Here is an 18,700-nt window from a genome sequence, read left to right on the forward strand (position 1 = left end):
CTGATGTGGCATGTGAAAGAAACTTAAGCCCAAAGCCAAATAAAACATCCCTAACATATTTCTTTTTGTACAGGATGTACATGTACAAACACACCGCGGCCCCGCCCCCTCCCCCTCCCCACCTTCCTCCGACCCCTACACCTACAGCCCCCAGTCTAAATTTTGTATGTATATTTTTTATACATTCTCCTCTCTCGTTGTACTTGTTTCTCTTGTTGGCCAAATAAATAATAATAAAAATAGTAATGATAACGACAGTAAACCAAATTGTAAAATAAACAACCCTAAACCAGGCTAATGGTTACCATCTGTTGCCATCTGTCAACGCCTGCGAGAGAGTAACCACTTGTCCTCCAGGCCCCTAGGCCCCAAAGCAATCCAACCCCCCTTCATTCCATCCTATAAGCCAAACCAGTGGCCACAAGGAATAGTGATGTGGTGGTTATCAGCTCATTATTTATCGGTCGGATGGCTCTGTTCTGTAGTCAACCGAAAGTAATTTTGGAATGACGCCAAATATTGCGAAATAACGCAATAGTTCCAAGGACATTTGGGGGTACCTTCGCGCGGTTACTACTGTTAACCTGAGTAGGATGCGTGCGTATGACACTCAGGTGCAGGTGTATACGCTCCCCTCCCCCGAGAGACAGTCGGGTCGTACTCTAGCAGTTCGAACGCTCAAGAGTATACTTGCGTTAACACGAGCAGCTCGCTCGAACGCACGCCCTGCGAGAGTATACTCTCGCTAACGGGGAGTGTACTCCTACACCCGGGAGTAAAAAAATTCTTAGATCCGCCCCTGGTCGGGTTGGTTAAGCATTCCTTTGTCATTGTTCACCTTGTTACTTGTGACTGGTTTTGTGCATGGTCTTGTGTCTGGTCTTGTACATGGTGTTGTGTCTGGTCCTGTGTCTGGTCTTGTGTCCGGTTTTGTGTCTGGTCTTGTGTATGGTCTTGAGTCTGGTCTTGTGTCTGGTCTTGTGTCCGGTTTTGTGTCTGGTCTTGTGCCTGGTCTTGTGTCTGGTCTTGTGCATAGTCTTGTTTCTGGTCTTGTGCATGGTCTTGTGTATGGTCCTGTGTCTGGTCTTGTGTATGGTCTTGTGCATGGTCTTGTGTCTGGTCTTGTGCCTGGTCTTATGTCAGGTCTTGTGCATGGTCCGTGTGTGTGCATGGTGTTATGTCTGGTCTTGTGTATGGTCTTGTGCATGGTCTTGTGTCTGGTCTTGTGCCTGGTCTTATGTCAGGTCTTGTGCATGGTCTTGTGTATGGTCTTTTGTATGTTCTTGTGTCTGGTCTTGTGCATGGTCTCAACTACAACACGGATAATAATCACGGCACCATTTCAAATAATAATTTCCACATATCGAATGGAATACGGGGAAACATACGTGACACGACTTATAGAATGCACGAACGTTTTGGCTATTATATATGCTTAATCAGTCGTAACATTTACCCCTCTTTAGTTACCATATTATCTATGAACAGTGCAATCAAGTGGTTTCTCAGTTGCCACTCCTGACTCGGTAGGCCTATGGGCCTACGGTGAAATGGTTTTGGTATTTCAGGCACGTTTTGTGAATATAATAAAAATAACGAGAACAACCACGGAGCTGCTTCGGTTCAAAAGGATTTTCAAAAAAAATCATTGGATAAACTTGTAGATAAAGGCCAAAAGAGGAAATGCAGCAATGGAAAATTTATTATCCCTGTCATCTGGATACAGGTCACATGATTTATCATATAGCATCAGATAAAATCAATTTCCATCGCGAACCCTTCCCTTACTAGCTATCTGCAAAGTTCAACCTGACGGGACATGTACTTCACTGTTATTTGGCTTTAAAAATACATTTTTAATTTCACGTGACTTGTCACTCGAGGATGTTATTATCACATCAGGTCAACTTTGCTCTAAAACCCTTCCCCTTCGAGTTACACACAATAAAGTTTGAACCCAATCAGACGTGTTCCACACGAGATACAATACTAGTGCTCTTTTAACGTCATGTGACTTGTTACAATATAACGTCATCATCACATGAGGTCAATTCGGATCTAAAACCCTTCCTCTTCATGCTATACAAAAAGTTCACGAGATACAGTGCTTTGAAGAGCTTCGCTTTAATGTCATGTGACTTGTCACTCGATGACGTCATCATCACATCAGGTCAGTCTTTTTCTAAGATCCTTCCCGAAAAAGTTTCACCACAATCGGACATGTACTTCATGAGATATAGTGCTTTGAAGAGTGTCCCTTAGTGTCACGTGACTTCGCAGCTGATGACGTCATAATGGGAACTTGTACAGGAACGTTTTCTAGCTTGTGGCCTTAGTGTGTGCCCCTGAAACAAACTCAGTAGGATTGAAACCAGTGCAAATACAGTATTTTCGAAAAAATGTTTTAAAAACCTATATATCAAATTAAATATTCGAAATTTAAAAAAAATACGTGATGACGTGGTCATGACAATTATGGTGTTGGAATATCCGTAAGTAACTGTAGGAAGGTTTACTAAGTATGAATTCAATCAGATTTAAAAAAAAGATACCAAATTCAAGTAACACGATGGTTTAGTAGAAAGACATGTACAAAACGTATGGGAAAAAATAAATATTCATCACGGTTTTCTTCTAGGACCTACCTGACATGAATATCTAAAGGTCTACCAAGTTTGAAATCAATCAGATAAATAGAACTATCAAACTGAAAAAGGAAAACAAAACTTTAACGAAAGCAATAGAGTACTGAAGTGAATACGTCACGCGCACAATTAGAGTGTAAAAGGCATTCGCGCGAGAACCAGCGCGTGAACCAACACGCGCGTACTCCATTCGTTTGCACTGCACTTCCTGGTTCACAGTGACGTCACACTTCGGTACTCTATAGCTGCTTCGGCAGTACACCGAAACAGCTAATAATGAATACGTGTATATATGAGGCGCCTATATCCGAATATGTGACTCACCTGCTAGACATCAGCTTACGGACGTGCCCGGGAACAGTACTCCTATTGAAACACTGCAGAATGATAGACCAACAGCAGTCAGAAAAGGGCAGTCAGAAGAGGGACGATGATGCCACGGAGTTGGGGGAGGAGGGGAGTGGGAGTGGCGACGAGAATAAGGAGAGGGGGAACTGGTCACACCCCTTGGATTTCGTGCTGTCCTGCTTGGGGCTGGCTGTGGGCCTTGGTAACGTATGGCGATTTCCTTTCCTATGCTACAGGAATGGGGGTGGTGAGTATACGTTCACAAGTCGCGGATTTTGTAGGGAAAATTTTGTAAAACTGAACATATATTCTAACATAAGCATGATTATTCACAATTTCTAAATCATATTTTTTTATTTGCAAGTAATATTGAATTTTTGTATTGTCTTCATTCGAAGAAACAAATTTGCATTACATACATTCTTTTGACTTTGTTAATCTGGAAATAATGTCCATAGTGTTCACCGACTACGAAAATTTGGGTTTGGACACCGATTAGTTTCGATTGGGTACTTGTATACAAAACTTGTATTTCTACGCTAAAGGCCTAACAAATGACGTACGATCTGCCTCTACGATTTATTCTTTCATGTTAAAGAGCAATGTGAAAAAGTTCAAAAAGGAGTGGCCCTGTAGGTTCAGAAGATTCACATTATGTGCATGTATTTTGGTTTTAAACATTGGGGCATTATATCCATATATCGTGCAACTATTCAGTGTTATTCTCGCTAATAGTTCAAATATGTTGTGAAAGAGTATACGTCATCAGAATCGTTTTAAGAGGACGACTTTGGAGGAACGGGAAAATTTAAACGAGCTTTGGAAACTATGAGGAGCTTGATTGCCAAATGTTTAAAAGCGTCCAGTGAGTTTCTTCGATTCTCACAAGGAGATGAAAGAATCAAAATCGCCCAGTTTCAGAGAAAAATGAGTGAAAACACATGTAATTTTAGACTGCTCTGAAAATCTAGTTTATCAAAGAGAGACTCTATCAAGCGGAGATTATGACGTCAGAAGTTACTTTTTACATTAAACCGATAGTGGTTTTGAGCAAAAATCAAATAAAATAAAAGTTACGTGAACAGTGTGATGACATCCTGATGAAGATCGGGGAATTTACTCAAATTTAGAATCGGGATGTTCTCTTCACTGTTTTTTATATCTAAATTAGTAAATATCAGACTGTGAGAGGAAGCTTGTGCGTCTTTTGGCCTAACAACCTCAAAATTAAAAAGCCATTGACGTTAAAATTACAGACAATACGGGCATCAGATGCACTGAGTTTTAGAGCAGCCGAGGTAAAGCAACATGTATGTAGTCCAGTAAAAAAAAAGACATACCAAAAGGTTACTCGAGTAATTAAATTCACGAAATACATATTACATATGTATTATATATTATATTATTGTATTATATATATATAATACATATATCATTCACTGAAATAAGTTCACGAAGACAGAACGTGTACTTACAAAACAAACGACAGACTAGTTTCGTTTTAAAGACCTAAGATACCTCCAATGGAGAGACTGTCAGAATAGCCATTGCGTTTTTGGATATACAGAAAAAACATCTTGATTTTAACTGATCGCTCCCACTTTGTGATGACAAAAAGAGTTAATATTCTTGTATCAAAGATCTCTCACTGTTGTTTTTCGCGAGACAGGCCACAAATATTGTATCAAACAGAGAGCTACTCAGAGATGCAAGAAATGTACGGGACCAGGACGACAAAAAACAGTGTGTCTATCCTCGACTTGTCGAAGACGCTCATGTACGACTTTTACTACAACTGCGTGAAACCCGAGTGGGAAACCGACAGTAGATAATTGTTCCTTGAAGAAGCATGGCCCACTTGCCCATACATAATCCTGAATATGAGCACCGCGTATTAGTTATCATCTATGTTGCCCATCTTGTGACCCCCCCCCCGCCTGCACCACCTACCCTTTTGAACGATAACTGCAGTTATCGGCATATTTTTAGAATAACCTTTTCATGAAAAACGTGGGTCATACACGTGTACCTGCGATATTGAAATTGGTCACCTCAGCAACAGTTCTTGCAGAATGTGTCTCCCAGTTCCTCAACCACTTTCTCGAGCAGTTCATTTTTCAGGCACCTCTGGCACCCTTCATTCATTGTAATGGCATTTGACTGAGAACCTTTAGGACCGTTAATAGTGTCTGTGTGCCATTTGCAGGTGCATTCCTGATACCTTACTTCTTGAGTCTGGCCTTTGCCGGGATGCCCATGTTCTTTATGGAGGTCAACTTTGGCCAGTACTGCAGTTTGGGTATACTGACCTGCTGGCGAGCATTTCCCATCTTAAAAGGTAAAAAAGATCCAAGAGCAATGCCACCAACAAAACAAACAAGTAAAGAGAATAAAGAAGTTCTCCTTTGCAAAGTGGGAATAGCTTGTGAGGACTGTGAATGATTTGACTTCCGACCATAACTTCTTCTAAAACCTCATACTGCCATTGTTAGGCTTTTTTTCCATTTTATGTTTTTTCTCCAGGCCTGAGTTACGGACAATTCCTCGTGGGCTTCTATGCGACCGTCGCCTACGGAGTTGTCATCACCTACACGGTCTATTATTTCTTCATCTCCTTCACGTCCTCACTGCCTTGGGTTGGCTGCGGGCAACCCTGGAACACTCCGATGTGCAGGTACTGGCAACTGTTTCTTCGCTGACAAAGAGGGGGAACAGAATAAGATCTAGGGCTGTGAAGGATACACATTCATGATTGTTGCAAGGGGGATCATTACAAAATGTGAAGTTTGAACTTAATCAGACATTAAGGTTTGTTAAAATGTTCATTTGAAGTTAGCGTGCTTTTAGCACCGCAGTGGAAAAGTACATAGGCCTGTACATTTGCTGCGTAAGAATGACATGTTCGATTTTCACCAAATTGGTGTCAAATGACCGCAAAGAGTTACTTTAAAAACTCCTAAAGGCTCTGCTCCTTAAAATGCACTGCAGTGATATATATCGGCACACATGCGTGTGGGGCGAGGGACAGACAGAATCCGTTCGGCTCTTTTAGGGTTAAATGGAGTGAAAATCAAACATTTACTTAAAAAAAACTGATCCCTTTGCATCGGTAACGCTTCGTCATTTTGGTGCTGTGTCCCCCCCGCGAAAAAAGTTTATCCCCTTGAGAAAATCCAGGAGATGCCCATGGCTTGTATCTAGTGTTGGATACTCTTGACCGAAAAGGGTCCGTATCCGGATATTCTCTTTATCCTCTGTAGTTGGAAGCCTTTACAGACTTTTACAAAACTTTTCTGAAAGGGAAAAAATGTAATCGACATTAATAACCAACTTCACAAAAGTCCGAAGAATTTGAATCCATCCGATATTTTTGCATCTTTATGCAGGCGAGGTTTTACGGGGGGAGCTGGGAGTGTCTAGCCCCCCCAAATTGTGTGGCCCCCAAAAGCACAACAAAAAAAGAAAAGGAAAAAAGATCAGTAACAAAAGTTAAAAGGTGAGGTCACGTGCCAAGGGCCTAGCCCCCCGCCAAAAAAAAGCAACAAATGGTTCCAGAACAGCGACTGGCTTCACGGATGGAGCACGTAGCAAGCAATTTTGGTTTGCTAAGATTTGGAAAGAAAACATTTCTGTAGGTAGGCCAATCCAACTGTTATGAAATTGAGCAGGTCTCGGAAAATTAAAAAAAATTAAATAAGAACTGATTAAATAAAAACTGCACATCAGCACTCTTTTCCATTTCCAGCGACATCGTTATGGACTGCTTCCAAGCTGGAGGGGTGATCACATTTGACAATGAGTGTGTGCCGTTGACGAACTTGACAGAGTTCGAATTGGATGATTTGAACATCACCGTTTCTGGTCCAGGGAACTTCAGCCTGGCAAACTACATTGATCCGTGGAAAGCAATGCGCAAATCTCCCAGCGAAGAATATTGGATGTATGTCTGCAATGAGTTTGGTTGGTTTGATCCCTCCCCCCCCCAAAAAAAAACTTTTGATTGGTGTTTGATAATCTATTAATTTCGCGTTGCGGTGTTTACCGTCCTTAAAAGCTGAACTCCTTTTCAACTGATGTTTTTCCCCGAAATTTCCTACCAATCTTTGGCAATACTGTTATCTTGGATCGACGACCCAGAATGGAATCAGACTGGAGACGCAGGGTTGTTTAACTTGAGACTTTGATAAAAAAAAATTAACTTGCAATTTGACTTTAGTTAATTGGGAGTACTGATTTAGGACTTGACTTGAACAAATCTGTAGTGGGGAGATTTCTCAGGACTTTTCCTCATTTCAAGATTTTTTCAACAAAATTTTCCTGATTTTAGGATTTTCAAACAATCTCTTTTAAAATTAGAAAAATTCTGCGGTTAGCTTGGATGTGGGTAATTCCAGAAATTAGGGGTTCATTTTCTTCGTGTCCCTGTCACATCTGACAAATGATTTTGTAAGTTCAGAACACGTTCTGATTTCCAAGAGTGATGAATTACTGCAAATTACCTGCCAAACAAATAGTAATAGTTTGAAATCAGTTCCTGTGATATTTCCATGTCAAATAACAAAGGTCTGATGTAACAGGGACACAACAATATCACACTTACGACCCCTAATTTCTGGAATTAACCATGCGTAAAAATTGATATAGAACACAAAAAATGGATATTTTGGGGGTACCTTTGGTCAAACATAAAGGTACACCATAGACATGGGCGGGGATATACCTCCCACTTTTGACCTGGGAATTACCAATATAATCATCCCCTTTTCAACTCATTGACGTCATGTGCTACCGTAGCCTCCCCTAATTGAAGTGGGACCCTGGACCATGTGCTGTGTCACGCTTCGCATAAGGATGACCTCTCAGAAATCCCCCCATGTCCACAGACCAACGTTGTTGCTGTAAGCCTCTCTAAACCTCTCATTACTATTTTATTGATATTTCATTTCCCCCGTCTCTCCAATGAATCTGACACGTATATATTTACCAGCTTTTGTTAAAATAAATACAAGTCAAATTATGTATTATTTTTATGCAATTTGAGCAAATCTGTCTGTTGCGCTTTGAAGCTTTTCATGGTGAATGTGGCAAGTTGATTGTAGAGGTTTGCAGTAGCACCATATATAAAGGATATCTCTTTCCGAGTATGTGTGGTTCTGAAAAGAAAAGAACCACAGAACCACACATACCCAGAAAGAGATATCCTTGTGTGGTGCTACTGCAAACCTCCTTTATCCTTAGAAATATCCTGCGACCAAACAGTATGGATAAAAAGGCGCTGGCGAGACCTGTTTTGCAAAACATCATGGATCACGTCATCAATAAAAGGATGCCAGACATGATTTGTGACTTGTTTTTTTCTACAGGAAGAGGGCGTACAGTAACTCTGAAAATCAACCTGCAAAGCCCAAGAGGGCCTTTGACTTCCGTGACAGTTTAGTCCCTGCCCATCGCTAAATAAATAGTGTCTACTTTCGTCTTTTGTTTTCTCCACACTTTTGTTGTATGGTTATATTCCAGGAGGGCTGTCTTACAAGAATCGCCCAGCATGAACGAGACTGGAACCATCGTATGGCAGCTTCTACTCTGTCTGATATTTACCTACGTGGTTACTTTCTTGTGCCAATCCAAGGGTATTAAATCTGTTGGCAAGGTAAACATTCACTCCGTTAGTACCAGAAAAGCGAGCCTAAAGTCATCCTTAACTTTTATTTACATTTTCAATAAAGTGGAAAATGAAAGGGAAAGTTTTCTGTTTCTGAAAACTATAGGGACAGCAGTCTGCGTAATTTTTACCTGAAGGCATGTTGAATATTACAGAGCACCGAAAAAAATAACTGATAACCCATCGGGATCCTGTCGTTTTGATAACCTATCGGGATCCTGTCGTTTTGATGTTCGCGTGTATCTAGGTAGTCTATTTCACTGCTACCTTCCCTTACGTGGTACTGATCATCCTGTTGATTCGTGGCCTGACGTTGCCGGGATCGGATCAAGGAATCTACTTCTTCATCACCCCGCGCTGGGAGTACCTCGTTAAGCCCAAGGTATAGTGAGACCTTTTGTCGTATTGGGTTTTTCCCTCTATTGAAGGAATCTGGTTAATTTGCAGTTAATAACAAATGGAAAAAGGGTGACTACATTAATCAGCAACCTTGGAGTTTGTTATACTTGTTTATGGAAGCCATCTTTTGTTAGGGATGTGTTTGCAGTAAAATTCGTTTTCATTTACTGGTGACCTTTCCTTGTGGCATTGGCAGCTTTTTCTGTGCACTGGGTTTTTATCAAAGTTTGGTTTGTATGTCACGGTTGAAATAAAAATTCTCACTCCTGCCCTTACCTCACTACCGAAGCGTATAAGGGCGACTTGCAAAAAGAAATTTTCGAGATACTATCTCGCCTCGGCGAGTGAGCTAAAACTAGCTCAACTCGCTGCATATTAAAACTCAGTCTGGATACCAGACCCAATGATTCCGACTACTCTTCTTATCAGAGGTCCTGTCTCACCCAATGTCCACGTGACCAATACTCCTCCAGATGTCCGGGAGTAGTCGAACTATTCCGAACTTATCCTTTCCATATTAAATTCACTTTAACATCAACACTTTTCTTTAATGCTCCTTAAAATTGTAAAAAAATTGTTACAAAGATTACAATGAATAACATTGGTAGCCGAATAAGTAAAGGGAGACAAAAAGACCATTCGGATTGTATCGGGTAATATTCGGGTATTTCCGGCTGCGTCTGCGCTAAGAATTTGTGAACTGTCCAGGTTATATCGGTCGGAGTACTCCCCAATTACGAAGCAAAACTAGGGTCGAAAAGATTGGAACGTGCTTTGATAAATGGAAAGGATTGTTTTAATTGAACATGTAAATTGAATGTCATTTTTAGAAAACTTGTATTTTAGAAATTAGGAATAGATTTTTCAAAAGCAGAACGAAATTTTAAGGATCTTATACGTTTCACCTCACAACCAAGGTAGAAGTAAGTTGATATAGGCCTAGGCTACACGCTGTGCTACTGCAGTGCCGATTGACTCGGCAAATTGAATTCGGACGGCAGGCCCTTTAGCTTGACCTGGGTACGGGTATAGTTCTTTGTGTGCCAATGTGACTAAGGACAAAACTTGACGCTATAAAGACGGGTATAAAGACTATCTGTTGTTCAATTTAATGGATACTATGGTGTACTATTTACGACAAACATTTCTGTCTCTCTCTTACCTCCCTCCAGGCGACGCAACCAGACGACGAGGCGGCACGACGGCTCCCTTGCGACGTGCCGTCCCGTCGAACCGTCGCCTTCTTGAGTGCTGTCGTGCGTTGCGCCGCCTGACACGACGCACGACGCGACACGTCGTGTGCTGTCGCCCTTTGCTTCATGGTGTTTATAGAGGGCGCCTTTACTGTTTTCTTTCATTTCCTTCTCCGACCTTCCCCTTTCCCAGGCCTTAATTCTATTGTTACTTAGTTTGAGAGAGCAGATCCTACTTATTCGGATTTTCTTTTGCTCGTTTAACGTTTTTTAAATAAAATATGCCTGAAATCAACCCCAATTAATGAATCGATGAGATAAAAGAATCAGATAAAACACTAAAGAGCTAATTACATGTACTTTGCAAAAAAGGTGGACGGAAATGAAAGAAAACAGTAAGGCGCCCTCTATAAACACTACAAAGTAAAGGGCGACAGCACGCGTCGCGTCGTGCGTCGCGTCGTGCTTCAGGCGACGCGATGCACAACAAGACGTGCGACGCACGACAGCACGACGCGACGGGCGACGGAAGGGGCGACGTTTACGAAAAAAAAATGCAACAAGGAAAGGACCTAAGACAGCACGACGGGCGGCGGCACGACGCGACGCGTCGTGTGTGTACAAACGAAATGGCAAGAAGGCGACGGTTTGACGGGACGGCACGACGCAAGGGAGCCGTCGTGCCGTCTGGTTGCGTCGCCTGGAAGGAGGTAAGAGAGAGAGAGAGATGTCCGAAGCTACTCTTTTCAAGGGAGCGTCTATAACATAGGCGACTTACAGGGGCATTTACACGGGTGAAATGTTTGCTTTCACTCGAACCTCAAAGTTTACCCATTGATTTTGAAATCTGTTGCTGTGTGATTTTTTTGTGTCAGGTTGAATGGCTTCTGGGTAGTGCCCCCCGTACAAAAATATTGATAAATGGGAAGAGCCACCAACAGAGGGCTGGAAGCTAAGTTGGTACACCAACCGGTATATACCAGGCACGAAATGGGACAGAGGGGTACCCCCCCAACAAGTCTAATCCCTATACACACTCCAGCCTAATGTTACTTACCCCCCCCCATGTCTCAACGGAATTCCTGAGATACCAGTGTAACAATGACCAACACAAAGGCGGGGTTGCTCTCTGTCCCATAGTTTGCTTCACGTGTACCGGTACGGTGTTCCGAAGGTCGCAGGTTCAAATCCCGTTCCAGTCAATGTCTTTGTTCATCCTTGTAATCATTTACATGCACCAATTTCCCTATATGGTTTGTTTCATGGGGTTTTTTTGGGGGGGTGAGGAAATTAGGCCTAGAAGTACTTTATTTTTGAGGAGAGTTCAGAGGTTGAAGCACGAATTGCTTTCAACCAGTTGCTACGAATGCCTCGTTCGGTGGCCAATCAAGGGTCAGGGAGGCTAGTTGCTCCGTGGAGACATGGTGCTATTCTGTTTTTATGAACAGAAAGTGCCAGAATTTAAACAAAGATGACAACTACCATCCCAGGAACTGTATTTTAGCCACGTTTTTGCAAAAAAAAATCATATTTTGCCATAATAAAAAATAAACTAATTATTGTAAGCTTGTGCGGTTTTTTAAAGTTTGATCGGCAATTAAATGAAGGATAGACATTTGACTGCTTTAATATTTTTTCTGCTCAGGTTTGGTTGGATGCAGTGGTGCAGATCTTCTATTCGCTTTCCATTGCTGTGGGTGGTATGCAAACACTGGCGTCTTACAACAAGTTCCATAACAACACATACAGGTGGAAATAACCATTCATTTGGAAAAAATGTCTCAGGAATTTGAACATTTTTTAGAATACCAGAAGCAAGAGTTTCGCATCCTACATTTAAATTTTGGGTCTTAGAGCAGCATAAAAAATATCCCATCGCCCCTTTTTTTCATTTCTGGTCTTTTAACAAGCTGACCCAGGCACCCGGATGGACGTCCGGGTTCTTTCGTTCATTGTGTGTAATTTGCAACAAAACACTTCAAAATTTTGGCGAAGCCACCTGGATGGATTTCCACTTTTATTTTTGAGGCACTGTAAGAAGAAACTCAGGTTTTTCCAGGCTGGAAAGTATCATTCTGATTGATCTGTCTTTATCTCTGCTGCAGGGATATGATGATTGTCACCATTCTGAACTCGGCCACCAGTATCTTGGCAGGATTTGTCATTTTCTCCATCCTTGGATACATGGCCCACGTCCAGGGTAAAGACGTCTCTGAGGTTGTCAGGCAAGGTATCCGAATCCTGGAAATATAACTGAGATGCCTACAGGTGTTTTTGTCCTTTTGGGCAAAGAAAACAAAAAGAAACCATATCTTTAACGTAATGTTTTCGGGTCTTTAGACGTCACTATTTTCCCTCCAAATCTTTCACCCATGTCTGACCATTTGTCTTGTGTTCGCCCTTTCAGGGTTTGGCCTGGCGTTTGTCGCCTACCCAGAGGTAGTAGCCAGAATGCCGGCTGCTCCTTTCTGGTCGGTTCTGTTCTTCTTCATGCTCATTACATTGGGTCTGGATAGCCAGGTAGGTTTTTTTGGTATCTTTTTCGTGGCAGTGCAAACCTTTTATGGCTACCACCTTTACATGTCATCGTGAATTCTCCTTGGCGGCATCTCATGTGTTCTACTCCACATGGCGCTTTTTTTCTTCACAAAACCATAATTCCTCGTATGTCATGAAATGCAGCCGTGGACTGCACTTTCTGTTGATATTTTGAGTTGCTTTACCCGATAGAATTGACATACATACAAGTCATCGATTTGCACCAAACCTCTCCAAACTTTCCCTCAAGTAAAAAGGTTAGGTATATTTTTAGTGGCAAATGTGCTGAGTTTCTTAGCCAGGTTAACATGCACTGAAAACAATCCATCATCAAAATCTGCCACATGAATGTATGTTGTGAAAAAAATTGCAACATGGGGAAAGAAGTTCTTGATATCAGGAAATAAATGTGTAAATGGTAAATCGTTGCAAAATTAGGGCAACATCGCCAAACAAATTTAGTGATGTTGTGAAAATGTTCAATTTGGGAAAGTAGCATTTTCAGGCATGTGAAGTTGTGGATTTCATCTTGGCGAGCTAGAATCACGCAAGACCTTGTGACACTTACCAAACACTTTTGGTCGTTTGCATCTATAGTTCATAATAACTGGTGGCTGCTGCTACATTCCTTATACCGGTATACTTCACAAAGTGCACCAGGAGCGGATCCAGGACTTTTTCTGGGGGGGGGGGGTCGGGTCGTAGAGTTTTTTAATGCCTCATATATGCGGACAAGCAGAAACGATGATGGAACATTGTACATGATGTCATTTTTTTTTCCACTGACATTGGTGCGCTCAAAATAGTTATTTTTAAATTATTACATTCCCCATTTTTAAATTTTGGGGGGGTCAGGGCGGGGGGGAGGTCGACCTCCCTGGATCTGCGCCCATGTATAGTCATCAAACAGGATTTAGTGTTCAGGATCAAACACGTGAATGCTGCAATCAAAGAGGTCGCTGACTGAGGAGAAAACTTATTTTTCTCTTTAAAATTGATCTTTCCTTTTTTCGCCTCTTAAAAAAGTGATATCATTAGTTCAGGGTCCTACCTCAGCTGTTTATTTTAGCTTAGATTTGGTGTGTAATTTTAATTTTAATGTGCAATTGTACATCGACCTATTGTGCATTATTCCTCCCACTTCAGTTTCATGGACAATTAAGACTTGTTTACAGTAGGCTGTATTGTCCTAGAGCCTGCAGAATTTTGAAGGATCTGGGAGGGTTAAGGTAACTTTTGCATGTAAGTCTCTTAGCTTGAGTGATCAGACGAGGGGAAAATATGTCAGAGACGGGGACCACCAAAATTTACTTCATTTTCTGTTCCAGTTTGTAAATCTTGAAAGGTTGGCTACAAGCTTAGTGGACGAATACCCCAGGCTCTTTCCACCTCGGCGCAAGAGCTTTGTCACCCTGGGAATCTGTGTGGTGATGGTTCTGTGTAGTTTGCTCTGCATAACTGAAGTATGTAACCATGCTAGGTATAAAAAAATCTGATGCTGTTAAGATTACAGACAAGTGAATGGGACACTGTTAAGAGGAAGCCTCTTAAGCTTCTCAAAAACTGTGTAATTGTTTAGATGGCTCCTAAACCCTTAACCATTGGCACGTGTGTACTGTGCTTGAATTAGCTAGAAGAGGTTACATGGGCGTCGCCAGGATTTTTCTGGGGAGGGGCAAACCACTTATCAATTATCTAAAGATAGTTGTCCCCTCCCGCAACGCCCATGACAGGTTATCCAGTGAACCATCATGGGGGGTGTTATATTACCAATATGCCATTTCTACTTTTATTTTTACCTTTAAAACTTTGTAAATATTGTACAAGTACTGAAACTTCACCTGAGCTGCTTTCCCATCATTCGTCCCTCCGACAGGCCGGACCCTACTGGACGTCACTCCTGGACAATTACGGAACAAACTTTGCGATGCTGCTCTTCGCGTTCCTCATCACCGGTGGCCTGAGCTGGGGCTACGGCATTCGACGCTTCATTAACGACATCCGCACCATGATTGGGGACCGGTACGTGGACACGCTGTACTTCAAGTGGTGGCCGCTGAACTGGGTGGTCCTGACTCCGCTGTCCATGGGGGTAAGTTTTCCCTCCAACAAAAATCCATGGGTGTCTGAAGAGGGGTTCTATCCTCCTTGAGCAACTGCTATAGCAATGTCATGAAAGCATTTGCTTTTGATAAAGTTTGCCCAAATAAATTGTGCTTCTGGTATGTGTATGATTGGCAAAACAAAATATACGTGTCTTATAAACCAAACAGGCACCGACATACTTTTTAAATAGCAAAACGGAAGTTGAGAAAAAGTTAATGGAAATACACAAATGCTTCATGGGTTGTAGTAAAAAGTTGAAGTACAAAGACTCCATGACATTGTTTCTTCCTATTGTGGGTAGGTTATTTTGGTGTTCAACTGGGCGACCTGGACCGAGCCCGAGTACCACGGACCCTACCCGCCCTGGGCCAGAGCTCTCGGCTGGATGATGATGATCACCACGCTCATTGGTATCCCCGGACATGTGGTCTTTGAGCTTCTCAGAAGGAAGGGCAGCTTCATGGAGGTAAAGAACATGCATTAGCAGACAGAGTTTTCCTTAGGCCCTGCAGCCATTAGTGCTTAGGGCACTAGAACTATGAGAATATCACAGTGTCGCTATTGCACTCGATCCGTACATTTTATGTTAATGCAAACCTGTGTGATTGAGTACAATTACTGTGCTCGTGACCAAGCTAGTTTCGTGTTTTCTTCGAATCGAACATTCAAAGAGAAACCCTGACTTTCGTTCAGGTGTGCGCATGGTGGGTGGTGTTTGCGTGGAGGTTTTCACGGAATACTGTGGTTGTAGGCTTATAATTTTCAGTAGACCCTTGGCACAGTGCCCATTGTACTGTAGACTCGAATCTAGTCGGACTTTCGTTGCTCTTCTCAGTCAGCCATCCCTTCAGCGCAGCCTAGCTGTACAGTACACAGTCGTCGCGCTCGGAAACTCGCATAGCCTAACCCTTTTCCGGTTCGTAAGTGACTTCGTCACAAAGGCAAACGAAAAGAGAATTCTCTTGTCTGTCTGTTTGATTTATCAAATCCACCATTTACCTCATTAAAACATGCGTAAGCTAATCATCCCAAACAATTTTCCCTCATTTTTCCCTTGATGGGTCTATTCTACTTCAATCTTGAAGTCTTGTACAGTAACAAAAGTGTGCCCCCTTGACCCCCTGAAAAATTTAAAACAGAAAAAAAAGACCAAAAAAGGAAAAATAGCAAAAAGAATACAGAAAAGAGGACGAAAATTCATCAATTTGCACGAACAGTTTCCCGTTAATGAGTGCCCTGGTCCCTCCCCCAATCTTGGAAACAGCTTTGCCCTGTACTCTTGTACTGGCAACACATTTATAACAAACAGCAGGGAGTCATGATTTTCATTCTGCCCGTCCCTGAGCAGCGCTTCCGTATCATCACCTCTCCCACGGACTCCTGGGGGCCGGCCCTGATCCAGCATCGACAGGAGGCGGTGGAAGTTCACCGCCGCCATGGCACCACCATGGGGGGAGTGGTGTGCTCGGCCGAAGTCGATGTCAACCCTAGGATCTCCAAGTATGCTGTCGTCAGCGAGGATGAGATGGAAGCGACAGTTTGAGCAACCACAAACAAGCCCGTTCATGATTTATCAGGGTTAAATGGGATATTGAGAAATTGAAACAGAGTGAAGGAACACCGAATAACTTGCGTTTCTGAAAATATGGTGGCTGGCTCTCTCAAGAAAGAGTTTCAAAACATTCCAACACCTACTTCACAGCTATACTCCAACATATTGTAATCAAATAGTAGAAGAGGTTTAGCTGCACTTTATATAAAGATGGATGATAATGAATCAGAAAGTACCGTGAAAACAAGATTCTAATCTTTCAATACGCAGATTATTCTGCAGAAAATAACAGTGGTCTATTAATAAATGCACTCTACACTTTCGTTTACAGTTTAATGTACTGAACCAGGTGTGTTTGAAATATTTTACATAATCACGAGCATGCAAATCAGAATCTTTGAAGGTATAGGCCCATGGTTTTGAACTTCAGTACTTGTCCTCGAGGCATTATGTGTGACTGGCTTGATTGTGTTTAAGTAAACTGGGGTTATCTTTTTCGAAAGCTTAAATATTGATTGTATGATAGTATCCACAACGAGCTTAGAGTGGCTACAATTCCACCTGGAGAATGTTAGAAACCTCTTGAGGATGTCTGCAAACACATCTAGTATGTTTATTCTTAATGTTTTAAAACATGCTTGAATAATCACCCAGGCAACCAGTCATTGTACATTTAATTCCTATAGTGCAAAGTGGCAATATGCCAATGTTAACTATAAAGCGTTTGGATCGTAATTTAGATAACACAAACACTAACAAATAGGCAAGATTTACCCAGAGAATGTTTAACTATCAAATTCGCCAGCAGTTGTGTAGCCAAGGACCTATTGTTGGATTAAGTGGTATTGCCCTCTTTTTTACCCATTTTTAACAGCATAGGCCTAGATTAAGTGAGGGGAGTGTTCATCTGTTAGAGTAATCATTTTATTTGGCAGAAAACAAACCTAGTTTGAAGAGTGAGTTTAAAGGGAAAATATTTTTTGAGGTAAGCGACGTGTCTGTATTCTGGTTGTATTTATCAAAAAGGTTCTGGGTTTGGATTTGTTTCTTAATAATAACTTTAGAAGAAAGCTTTTGAAGAAGTTTGATGTCTTTATCAACGCTGTTTTAGATTTGTCTAATTCATAAATTCGGAATTACGGGTATTTTCATTGCTGTTCTAAATTTAAATTTTTCTCTTGGTTGTGTATGAATGACATAAGGGTAAATGCTATGCACTCTTTTTACTGTAGCCTTGACGAAAGTTTAGCGATTGTTTGGTTTCCTATTTTCTTCTCTTTTCTGCACCACGCAACAGGTCAATTCTCTATAGATTGAATTTTTGACGACGTTGTTGCTTATTTACCATTTCTATACTGTGCATGTCGGATATTCTTTCAAATGGCTACCGATATTCATTATCATCTCAGAGCAACATTTTAAGGCCTATTTTGTCTGCTATTAGATTAAAATTGAGGGCTAGGCCTGTGGCTCAAAACATAATGCATGACACATTTTAATTAAACTTATTCATCGGCGTTAAATGACATCAGTTTTAATGACGTTTATTTCACTACTTTCTGTTTTAATCTCAAGCTCCCAAAATTACAAAAGTGAACTTTGCTTTCAATTCAATATGGCCGACTTGGAAATGAGGCCATTCCACAGAGCTATATCTAAAACTATATATAAAACAGCTCCATGGGCCATTTCAACAGCAGTTATGAAGTGGTTGGCTTTCAATTTAAACCTAAAAATTGGGCAAGTGGACAAAATGTCATCCTCTCCCTGCGTATTGTCCGTAACAGTGGCGTAATTCTTTGTCGGTGAACGGGGGGAAGGGGGATGACCTATGAGTGTAGTCTGGATACCTGACCCGATGATTCTGACTATCCGACGAATCAAGGATCCGGTATCACCCAATGTCACGTGACTAAGACTGGAGGAGTTCCTCCAGCTTTCCGGAAATAGCCGAAATATTCCGAAGTCGTCCCATCTATTTTAGGCATGTTCGGATGGTATATACCGTTGACGTTCGGTTAATCCCGACCGGGTAAGTGGGCTAGCTGTTGAACGTAAATTCTCGTATCCTAATGGCAGCTGTTGATTCCACAATATTTGACTCTATACACAGAAATCGAAGGTCGCCTTGGCTGAAATACCAGGCGAAATGCAGAATCTTACTTTCTTCAACCAATGCAGGCTTTATGCCTGAAATATGCGCTCAGTGGGGATGCACTTGCAGTATTGCCCATGGATATGGGAAAAGTGTCATTTT

At 41.7% G+C, this 18,700-nt stretch overlaps 1 protein-coding gene across 1 annotated transcript; it reads left to right on the forward strand.

The window, feature by feature from the left end:
- Window positions 1-2,930: 2,930 nt before the first annotated feature.
- On the forward strand, window positions 2,931-17,969 carry LOC110981375 (sodium- and chloride-dependent neutral and basic amino acid transporter B(0+)-like). The gene is made up of 13 exons (XM_087143553.1): window positions 2,931-3,240; window positions 5,200-5,331; window positions 5,517-5,667; window positions 6,739-6,933; window positions 8,511-8,643; window positions 8,903-9,037; window positions 11,893-11,996; window positions 12,353-12,477; window positions 12,655-12,767; window positions 14,114-14,248; window positions 14,662-14,877; window positions 15,193-15,357; window positions 16,240-17,969. Exons 1-13 carry the CDS (start codon window positions 3,030-3,032, stop codon window positions 16,432-16,434), a joined length of 2,010 nt encoding a protein of 669 aa, XP_086999679.1. The 5' UTR covers window positions 2,931-3,029; the 3' UTR covers window positions 16,435-17,969.
- The last annotated feature ends 731 nt before the right edge of the window (window positions 17,970-18,700 follow it).

Source organism: Acanthaster planci, linkage group LG11, assembly GCF_054643075.1.
Source record: "Acanthaster planci isolate LZ-2023a linkage group LG11, COTS_SCS, whole genome shotgun sequence".
Taxonomy (NCBI): Eukaryota; Metazoa; Echinodermata; class Asteroidea; order Valvatida; family Acanthasteridae; genus Acanthaster; species Acanthaster planci.